At 38.6% G+C, this 11091-nt stretch overlaps 1 protein-coding gene and 1 pseudogene across 1 annotated transcript; both read right to left on the reverse strand.

The window, feature by feature from the left end:
- Nucleotides 1-2419: 2419 nt before the first annotated feature.
- LOC135231964 (olfactory receptor 56B34-like) lies at nt 2420-3563 on the reverse strand. The gene has a single exon (XM_064289210.1). The coding sequence runs from the start codon at nt 3410-3412 to the stop codon at nt 2420-2422; it is 993 nt and encodes a 330-aa protein (XP_064145280.1). The 5' UTR covers nt 3413-3563.
- A 6082-nt stretch (nt 3564-9645) lies between these two features.
- Nucleotides 9646-10626, reverse strand: LOC135232157 (olfactory receptor 56B34-like; annotated as a pseudogene).
- Nucleotides 10627-11091: the final 465 nt, after the last annotated feature.

An 11091-nucleotide genomic window follows, 5' to 3' on the forward strand; every position in this document is an offset into this window, starting at 1 on the left:
CTTTTTCCAACTATTTGGAAAATTTCCAAATTCCTTTTTGTTGTGAATTTTTAATATAATTTTGTTGAGTTGGAGAACATATTTTGTATGATTTCAAACTTTTAAAATTTATTTCATCACACAGTATATAATTTATCCTGGAGAGATATCCAAGTGCCCTTGTCAAGTGTGTGTATTCTGGTGTCATCAGGTGGAGTTTTTGGTAAATGTCAATTATGTCCAGTTTGTTGATATTGCTATTCAAGCCTCTTCTATATTCTTGTTGATATTTTGTCTAGTTATGCTATCAATTATAGAGAATGGTGTAGGAAAATTATTGTTAAATTTTCTGTTTCTTTCTCAGTTCACTCAGACTCCTGGGCAGCTAGAGATGTGTGGAGAGCTTGGGCCCTCTTTGGTCTCCCCCGATTGTGTGTGGAATCTTTCAGTCAGCAAGGAATGTGTGAAATGCTTATCAAATCCTCTATGGTTCTCTCATTTGTACTATCTTCCTGTAAACTGTTGACCAGTCTTCCAGTCTGCTGCTCAATTTGATAGCGGATAATGGTTTTCACTCTCTGCTCCAAATCAAAACATCTACCTTCAGCAGTGAAGCTACTGATTTTTACAGTCAGTTCTGCCATGGTTGAACTATCACATCAACTAACCTAGTGGTGGAGGAGATTGGATAAGAGCAGTCCCAGGCAAGAACAACACAAACTCATACTCCTCCTACCTGAACTTCAGCAGCTTTTCATAAATAAATGCCTCTCAGTTTAGAGTTTTCTACTTGTTGGTTTTGAGAGCCTTGCTCACAACTTATTTTTTCCAGTATTACAGTTGTTTCCTGGGGAAAGGATTTATGACCCCATCACTCTGCTATGCCATATACATTGCTGACAATTTTTTTTTTTGTGTGTGTGTGATGACTACGTTTCCCCAGTATTATGTTAGGCCAAATGTTCTCCACACTTGGGCTCTGAAGTTTATAGCCCTTTAGTTTGTGTTTAAACATCAGCCACCCTTCCCAAAGTATTCCCATGGTGCCATAGAGGAAGGACTCCACCCTCAGCCACATGTTACCTGAAAGCTATCTACTCCCTTGTACGATTTCCAGACAAAATACAGGACACTCAGTTAAGTTTGAATTCCAGATAAAGAACAAATAATTTTTTAGTATAAATATGCCCCAAATATTTCACGGAACATACTTTACTAAAAACTTACTTGCTGTTTGTCTGAAATTCAGTTTTAATTGTATATCCAGTATTTTTATTTGCTAAATCTGGCAACACTGCGCCCTCGTCTGTCTGGATTTTGCCATTTGGCTGAAAATATCAGATCCGCTTGCCCCCAACACACACACACACACACACACACACACACACACACTTCACTTATGGTGAAATTTCCCCTCAAGAAAACTTTTATGTCCTTTGATGCAGGTAAACCAATGATTTCAGTTGAGATTATCTTTATTAACCCATCAGGGAAATTCGTATTATATTAAATGCTAACATGGAGAGATTTTTGGTTCATTATCTTTCTTTCAGAAAACTTCTTGGCTCAAATACAAATTAGCTCCAAATATAGTACAAGAGGTCAGCCTTTGTCAAGCCTCAAAATAGTCTCTGTTACATTCTTGCCTTACAGAATTAATAATTACAAAATTGATTCTTCTAGTAGAAAGGTCTCTGCCTTTGTGGTTAGAAAGCTACTGCCAACATTTATTTTATAACAGTAGAATTGACATACAATTAAATTTATGCTTTTATGTGTACAATCAAATGATTTTTAGAATATTTGCAGAGTTGTGCAAACATCTCCATTATCTAATTATCTATTTCCGGAACATTTCATCGCCTCAAAAAGAAGCCCATACCCATTAACAGTAATTCCCCATTCTCCTCATCCCCTCACCCTTGATAATCACTCATTTACATTCTGTCTTTATGGATTTGCCTATTCTTAACATTTTGTATAAATGGAATCATACAACATGTGACATTTTCTGTCTGGGTTTTCACTTCACATAATGTTAACAAGGTTCGGTCTTGAAATATAAGCTGCTCTCATTTAAAACAATGTATATATTTCCACTCAGTCAGGAACCACTCCTCAAATTTGTTTTAATCTATAATATTTCTATTTCTGCTGTTTGCTATGGATTTGATTCTGACAGCATAGAACTGTCCCATAGGGTTTCTTAGGCTGTGGTCTTTACTGAAGCAGATCACCAGATCCTTTCTTCCTTGGAGCCACTGTTGGGTTCAAATTACCAAATGTTTTTTTAGCCAAGAGTGTGAATTTTTGTTCATGTATTAGCTAACACATTGTATTTCCTAATGAAAGAGGAAAATGGGATCCCGACTTGCATGTGTGGGCTTCCAAGACCTATGTGCTTTTTGCAGTACCACATATTCCATTCTTTAAGTCTGGGTCACTTCCTGGACACATCATCACCCAGACCAAGCACCCTCTGGAAACCCACTCTGAGCTCCTGGGTCCTAAGGGCATACACCATGGGGTTAAGGGCTGGGGGGATGACACTGTGCAGCACATTGAGGAGAACAGGGATGAGGGGAACACTTTTCCCTGCCAGGTGGGTGACAGATACTACAACAATGGCTGTATAGAAAAAGAAAATGAGGATGAGGTGGGAGCTGCAGGTACCCAGGGCCTTCGATGTTGCTTCAGCAGAGTTCATCCTCAGCACTGAACGAAGAATCAAAGCATAGGAAGCAAAGACCAGGCCCATGTCACTCCCACCTATGACCCAGACCAAGACCAACTGGTAGAATCTGTTCATGGTGATGTCGTCACAGGCCAGACTGGTGACTCCCAAGTTAGAGCAGAGGCAGTGTTCAATCTCATTCCTGGAGCAGTAGAGTCGCTGAGAAGCCAGTACAGGCACTGGGATTGTCAATAGGCCGTTCCTGAGCACCATGAATGCTGTACATTTGACTACGAAAGTTTCAGTAACTATGGAGGGGTATTGAAGAGGATAGCAAATGGCTACATATCTATCCATAGCCATGCAGAGGAATATGCCTGACTCCATGCCCATAACAGAATGAATGGCATAGACCTGAGCAAAGCACTGAGGGAGGCTGATAGCTTTGGTGTCAAACCAGAATATGGCCAGGATCTTGGGCACGATAGTGGTAGCCAGGCCAATGTCGACTATAGCAAGGATACTAAGGAATTGATACATGGGCTGGTGCAGTGTAGACTCATGCTGGATGGTGATCACGATGAGGAGGTTGGCACTTAGAGCTAAGAGGTAAAGCAGAGCCAGGGGCAGGGAGAGCCAGTGCTGCCACTCGTGAATGCCTGGGAATCCCATCAGGATGAACTCAGATACTTGAAACCTTGAGCTATTAGTTACACTCTGGGAGATGTTCATATCTTGGGGTAACTTAATTATTAGCATCTGTCTGCAGAAAAAGGGGAACAAGAAGGAAGTTTAGTTAAGTGTTAAGCTGAGATTCAGGTTTAATTTAAAAGTATAAGATTCACCCACAATGACTTAGTCCCTTTGATCATGATATTCCCCCGTGTATTTTTGTTCTCTGGGAAATGTTGAGAGAAGAATAACTGAGATTGTAAAATTACGGCCTAAAAGGGAGATTACAGTAAAAAAAGAGCCAGTGGGGAATCAGTCACTGACTTAAAGTCACTCAGTGGTGCTTTTCTACATGGCACAAGAGGACATGAACACAGAGCAGGACACACAATCATTATGCACAACCTGTCTTCTCAGGAGGTGAATACTGAGAAGAGAACTGATATGCCCCTTCCTAGAGGACTTCCAGGAAAGGATAAGAAGTCAGAATAAGAATCATAATAATGGATTTGTTTTGAGTAGGGTTTAGGGGTTCTCACAAACACTGTGAAAGGAAGATTTTTTAAATTTTAGAAAATTGTGAGGCACAGAAGTTAAATGATTTAACTGAAGTGAGAGTTTAAATTGCAAAACATCTGGGGCTAAAATCTTAGTATGCTGTATTCAATTGTTATGCACTTTCCATTAAACTGTTGATTATGGCTTAACACAAAGGGTCTCTTAAGGTATAACTTTTTTTTTCACTTCTGATTAAAAATGTACAGTTGAAAGCTTATTTTTCAAATTATTTTTTAACTCTGAAATATATAAGTTGGCTCAATTAGCAATAACACTTCCGCCATTTCTAGGTGTTAGTTGGACCCTCTCAAGGACACTATTATTTTTTTAAATGTATTACTGTATTTATTCCTTAAAGGAATTTTAACATGTACTATGTTTAATTACCACAGATATTTAGACAATTTTAGGTTTAAGTAAAATACATGTTCACTATACGTCTTTTCATAACAGTACTTCCCATTTTGTGTTTTTTTTTTTTTAATTGTGATTCAAATCTTCCATGGCTGTAAAACATTTTCAAATTATTTTGTCAAAAAGAAAAAGTGGGCCATATGCTTTAGACAACCTTCACATACCTGTGAATTATTTTATTGCTTTTATGTTTGGATATAATATGACTCTTCTTAGAGTTTCTAGGTCACAAAACTTCCATTGTCAAAACCCTCTCCTTTGCTCTATTTATTGGTATCTAAGATCTTTTGCACACAACTCTGAGAGAAGGAATATGGGGTCATTTATTGATTAAAAGAAGCATGCATCCCCTTCTTGCAATTAAAACATAATAAAAAATAATTACAATATATTCTTAGAAACAATTTAAAAGCAAAAATATATGATTAAAAAGCCCATTAAAATTCATTCTATCATTTAGAGATAATCACAGTATTTTGGAGTATTTACTTTGAGTAGTTTTCCATGCCTTCTTTTTACATAATTGATATTTCATGTGTAGAATTTTTTGTCCTGTGCTATTTCATAGGAGCACCTATAAAACCAAAACCAAACTCATTGCCGTTGAGTTGATTCCAACTCATAGTGACCTTGTAGGACAGAGTAGAACTGTCCCATAGGGTTTCCAAGGAGCAGCTGGTGGACTCCAACTGGTGACCATTTGGTTAGCAGCTGAGCTCTTAACCATTGCTGAGCTCTTAACCACCAGGGCTCCAGATCACCTACTGACATTTTTAAATGGTTGCATAGTATGTTATTACAGTGAAACCTGTGAGAACCAGAACTTGTTTTTCTGGGTCTTTCAAGTTTTCCCCCTTTGACAGGGTGCATCTTATCATTTTTCTATTGCTCTTTTAGTGGAAAATACTTGAGTTTTCCTCCTCTAACAAGTTTCTGCCTTACACATGTTCTGGGTTTCAAAGGTTTTACAGTATAACCTTTTACAAGTTTTGCTGGCAATTTAAATTTTATAAGTTTTGGACATGCAAATATATAAATATATTATGTGGTTGTATTTAAAAAAAATAGTTCGTTCTATGGTTTTTGGTGCACAATAGGGGTCCTTAATCAAAAAGTTAATCATGGTATTCATGGAGGAAGGGTTCTATGAACTCTCTGAAATTACTTGGAATATTAGATTGTAAGTATGTTTTTCTGAGTAGAAGATCTATTACATTTTCATCAAATTCTCAAATAGTGACATTATTCAAAAGAAAAATGAGTGATTTAGAAAACCATCTTCAATTCAGAATTTTGATTACTATTCATTTCTCTTTACTTTTTATTTATTTGTTTTTTACTGTTTTTAATGGTTAATGACAAAAAATGTAGTCCATTTATCTTGAGTAGATTTTGGTTATAGGTGGAAGCATTTATTTATATTAAGTTATTGTTTTCCAAAGAGTTAAACAATAGTTTCAGTATCTTTCCCCCTTGATTATTGATCCCTGCCTTTGTATACAGTATGTTCTTTTACTGACTGAGTCCAATTAACTTGTTCTATTTTTTTAATCTGTGCAATATGATTAAAGTTCCATAGTAAGTAAACATTTCTAGATTTATAATGGATTTAACATACAATAAGCCTGTTTTCCACTTAATATTTTTTAATTTTAAAGCTGTCCTCAATATTTGCATTGCCAGATTCATCTCAAAATTCTTTTGTTGATTTCCAAAACATCCCAGTTTGATTATAATCATCTTAAATACAAAAATTAGTTTATAAAAAATTAACATCTTAAGAACATTAAATTTTCCTTCTTAATCAGCAATTTGAACTATCTCTTCTTTTATTTAACTTTTAGATGTCACAAAAGGCAATCTTTATACATGTCAACATTTCACATTGAGACTTTACTATATTTGAAATTTTTTAAGTGAAATTTTTTCTGGAGTGTATTTTCTAATTAATTGTTAATATGTAGGAAAACTGCTGATTTTTGTTATTTTGCCCTGTATTCACCACTTTACTAAATATTGTCAGATATAAAAACTTTGTTGCTTGTCTTTGATTTTCTAGGAAGATCTTATAATTATTGTAAAAAAAATGATAATTATTGATTCTCCTTTCCAAATATTATACTTGTTATCTATGTTTTATTTTGATCAGAACAAAGTGAAACAATAGCAATAGCAGCCAATCTCATTTTTTCCCTTTGGTTGATTTAATAAAAATATGTTAAAATTTTACATTGAGAATGATGTTGACTTTGTGTTATACAAATAAATCAGATTAATAAAGTATTCGATCTTAGATTGTTTAAGAGCATCAAATCATGAAAGGATCAAGCGTCATGACTGGCAGTATCTTCTTTTGTTTTGGGACCTTTTGATGTATAAATTCTTATCGTGGCACTATTTAACTTGGTCATTTACTCACCAAATTTTTACTGAGAGCCTCTTGTGTGCCTGACAATGTGGTAGTCACAGGGTTGCCTTTGCTTGTTTTCCTGTCTGCAGAGTCCCTCCTTCCCCAACAGGACTATATCAAAGTTCAGCTTCATTTATTTGACCTCTTCTCTAGACATGGTGCTTACCCACTGCACAGATGGAGAATATGAAGGAAGATTAAAAAAAAAGGCAAATTGAGCTAGCCAAGGATAGAGTGAGGCAGAATCATAAAGCAGGACAAAATCCCAGGGACATGGACAACCTCCATCATCTCCACTCCCAGTGTCCATGTCACCTGCTGGCTTATTTACTACTGCAGGAGAGGCCATGAGAATGCTCTCAGGCTGACGGTTCCTTTTGAGCTGCTTCCCTTCTTCTGGCTGTTGTTGCCTATGTTTGGCATTTTGTTTTCAGACTGGATCTCTCCTTTTTCTTACCACTCCTAATGTTTTGATTATAAATCAGAACCTTGAAATAATCTGGTCCCAGTCTGATGCTCTCTAGACCTATCCCATGGCACCCTGCAGTTTCATTCAACAACCCCAGGACAGGTTGTTGTCTCACTTCAGCTGGAATGTCTCCCCAGTGACTTTGGAGGCTCATTTTCATCACTCCTGGGAACAGTCATACTCAGACCTAATCCCAGGGGCAGGTTTACCAGATGGACAGCTCTATCTGCTTGAATCATTAGAAGAAGTTGTGTTCTCCCTTTTGTCTAGGCTTGGTTTCCTCCTCGTTCTAGCAAGTAGAGTTATTCTGTTGTAACAGGGAATACATGTGTATAAAAGTCATCATGCTGTGCAAAATCACACAAGAAAAGCCACAGAATTTATGGGAGAATGGGATTAGGAGCTGTCTTAGGCTGGGTTCTCTGGAGAAGCAAAACCAGTAAAGTGTGTAAATATATAGACAGATAGAGATTTAATCAATGAAACAGCTCATGAGATTGTAGAAGCTGGAATAGCCCAAGTCCATGGATCAAGATAGGGCCCTCTCTGAATTCACGCAGCCACAGAAGCTGGTGAACCCAAGATTGGCAGGTCGGAGAGCAGGGCTCCTGTTCACAGGCTGTGAAGGTCGACCAATTCCAAGATTGGCAGGCAAGACCGCAAGGTTTCTCCTGATTCAGGTAGCCACAGGGGCTGGGGAACTCAAGATCAGCAGGTTGGGGAGCAAGACTCTTGCTTGCAGGCTGTGAAGATCGACGGACCCCAAGATCAACAGATGAGCAGCTAGCTCATGTCCCAAGAGGTCAGACAAGAGGCAGCTGCTGAATCCAGAACAAGTCAAAAACCTCGGCAAGGTGAGCAGGAAGAAAGGAGGCAGTGGAGGGTGGAGAGATGAAGGCGGAGGGGTGGTGGGCTGCCACAGGCCCTCTCCACATGAGTGTCACTCAGCAGTTTCCACCATGGGGGTGATCACACATCAAATTTCCACAGGGAATTGATCATAACATTATACAACTGCCAAAACACTGAGAATCATGGCCCAGCCAAGTTGACACATAATCTTAACCATCACAGGAGCATAACACTCAGAAACTTCATCAGCAACACACAAAAAAAGATAGAAAGCTAAAAAAAGAGACAAAAAAAACCCCAAAAAACAAAAAAAACCCAAAAAACAGAAACGACAGCAGCAAAGTTTTACACATGCTAAATGGTTAAGAAAAACACAAATAACTGTGCTATCGCACACTGATTCATTCTCACATTGAATTGTTGCTTGGATTAGGGTTGGAAGCTGGAGGCTGTGATGGGTGCTGAGTCTATCATGTTGCTTCAGAGGCCTTTGGAGTTTATTTACCCTTTGGAACTTATTGAGATTTTCTTCATGGCACAGTGTTTTATGAATGTTTGAAAATGTCGTATGGCTAAACAAAAAGAATATATATTGTCTGTTTTACTGAGAACTTGGTCATAGAACATAAAGTCAGTATTCTTCACTTTTATACTACTAAAATCTTCATCTTGGGACCAGTTTTGGCCTTTCTGTTCTTATCTGAGCTCTTTCAGGGATATAAATGGAGTTGAACCCAGATTGTGATAAAAAGGTCTGCATTATACAAATTTTGGCCTCAGCTGAGCTAACCACAACCTTATTCTCTTTTCTTAATTGATAGGCATATACTGAGAGCAAAACATCTCATGATAAAGCTATCACCCTGAATATAACCAATAGCTCAAGGTTTCAAATATCTGAGTTCATTTTGTTGGGATTTCTAGGCATTGATGAATGGCAGTGCTGGCTTTCTAGGTGCCAGTCTCCTCATCGTGATCACTATCCAGCGTGAGTCTACCCTGCACCAGCTCATGTATCCTTAGTATCCTTACTGTAGTCAACACTGGCCTGCCTACCACCATCATGCCCACGATCCTGGCCATCATCTCTTTTGATGACAATACTATTAGCCTCCCTCAGTGCTTTCCTCAGATCTATGCCATTCATTCTTTTATGGGCATGGAGTGAGGCACATTCCTCTGCAAGGCTTTGGATAGATTGTAGCCATTTACTATCCTCTTCAATACTCCTTCATAGTTACTGAAGCTTTGGTAGTCAAATATACAGCATTCATTTTGCTCAGGAATGGACTATTGATCATCATCATCCTCGGTCCTGACGTCTTGACTTCCTTCCTATTTGACCTTTTGTAAGTATTTTAAATCAATGGCCTCATCTGTAAAATGCAAAGTGTAAAATAATAATTGTACTTGCTTCATAGGGTTGCTGTGGGGATTAAATGAGTTAGTACTTGTGAAATGCTTAGAACAGTGCCTTGCATGTAGTATATGCTATGTAAAATAAGTGAATTCATTTGAATCAATGTTCCTAGCAATTGAGAGGTAGGATTCTGACCCAGGACAATTGGCTCCAAATTCTGTGCTCTTTATGCAGTATTATATTTAATATTCTGTCATTTAAATTGGGTCACTTTGTGGACACATCATCATCCAAATCAAGCACCCTCTGGAAACCCACTCTGACCTCTGGCTCCTAAGGGCATATGCCATAAGGGTTAAGGGCTGGGAGGATGACACTGTGCAGCGAATTGAGGAGAACAGGGATGAGGGGAACCCTTCTCTCCCTGCCAGGTGGATGACAGATATGATGGCTATATAGAAAAGAGAATGAGGATGAGTTGGGAGCTGCAGGTACTCAGGGTTTTTGGTGTTGCTTCAGCAGAGTTCATCCTCAGCACTGAGCGAAGGATAAAAGCATAGGAAGCAAAGACCAGACCCATGTCACTCCCACCTATGACCCAGACCAAGACCAACTGGTGGAATCTATTAATGGTGATGTCATCACAGGCCAGACTGGTGACTCCCAAGTTAGAGCAGAGGCAGTGTTCAATCTCATTCCTGGAGCAGTAGAGTCGCTGAGAAGCCAGTACAGGCACTGGGATTGTCAATAGACCATTCCTGAGCACCATGAATGCTGTACATTTGACTACAAAAGTTTCAGTAACTATGGAGGGGTATTGAAGAGGATAGCAAATAGCTATGTATCTATTCACAGTCATGCAGAGGAAGATGCCTGACTTCATGCTCGTAAAATGTGGATGGTGTAAGTCTGAGTGAAGCATTCAGAGAGGCTGATGGACTTGGGAGGCTGATGGACTTGGCATCTAACCAGTTGATGGCAGCATGTTGGACATGAGAGTGGTGGCCTGGCCAATATCCACTACAGCCAGGACACCAAGGAATGGATACATGGGATGGCCCAGGGTAGGCTTATGGTGGATGGTGATGAAAATGAGGCACACCGAGAGCTAAGAGGTAGAGAGGAGCCAGGAGCAGGGAGAGCCACTGTTGCCGTTCATCAATGCCTGGAAGTCCTAACAGAATGAACTCAGACACTTGAAACCTTCAGCTATTGGTTATACTCAGGGTGGTATCCATATCATGAGATGTCTCGATATACTATCTGCCTGTGAATTAAGGAGAAAATAGAGTAAGATTGTGGTAGGTCAGCTGAGCCCAAATTTTGTACTGCTTTTTATCATAATTCATGTTCAACTCCATTTAAACCCTAGAAGGAGCTCAGATAAGAACAGAAAGGCCCAAAGAGATCCTAAGGTAAAAGCCCTATTTTTAGTAGAATAAAAGTGAAGAATTACTGACTTTATGTTCCTTAAGGGTAGATTTTTTGTATATGGGGACCATGGACACAAAACAGGAAACATGTACATTATGAAGAACCTGACTTTTCAAGAGGTAAAACTAGAGGGTAGAGGTGTTGCTTCCATTCTTGGGGATCTACAAGAAGAGAATAAATAGTGCTAATTAGAATCCCAACCATATTTTTCGTTGAAACAGTGCCTTGTCATTAGAAAATGGTTTCTGACAAAAACCATCTCATTTAAT

This window comes from Loxodonta africana, chromosome 7 (assembly GCF_030014295.1).
Source record: "Loxodonta africana isolate mLoxAfr1 chromosome 7, mLoxAfr1.hap2, whole genome shotgun sequence".
NCBI lineage: Eukaryota > Metazoa > Chordata > Mammalia > Proboscidea > Elephantidae > Loxodonta > Loxodonta africana.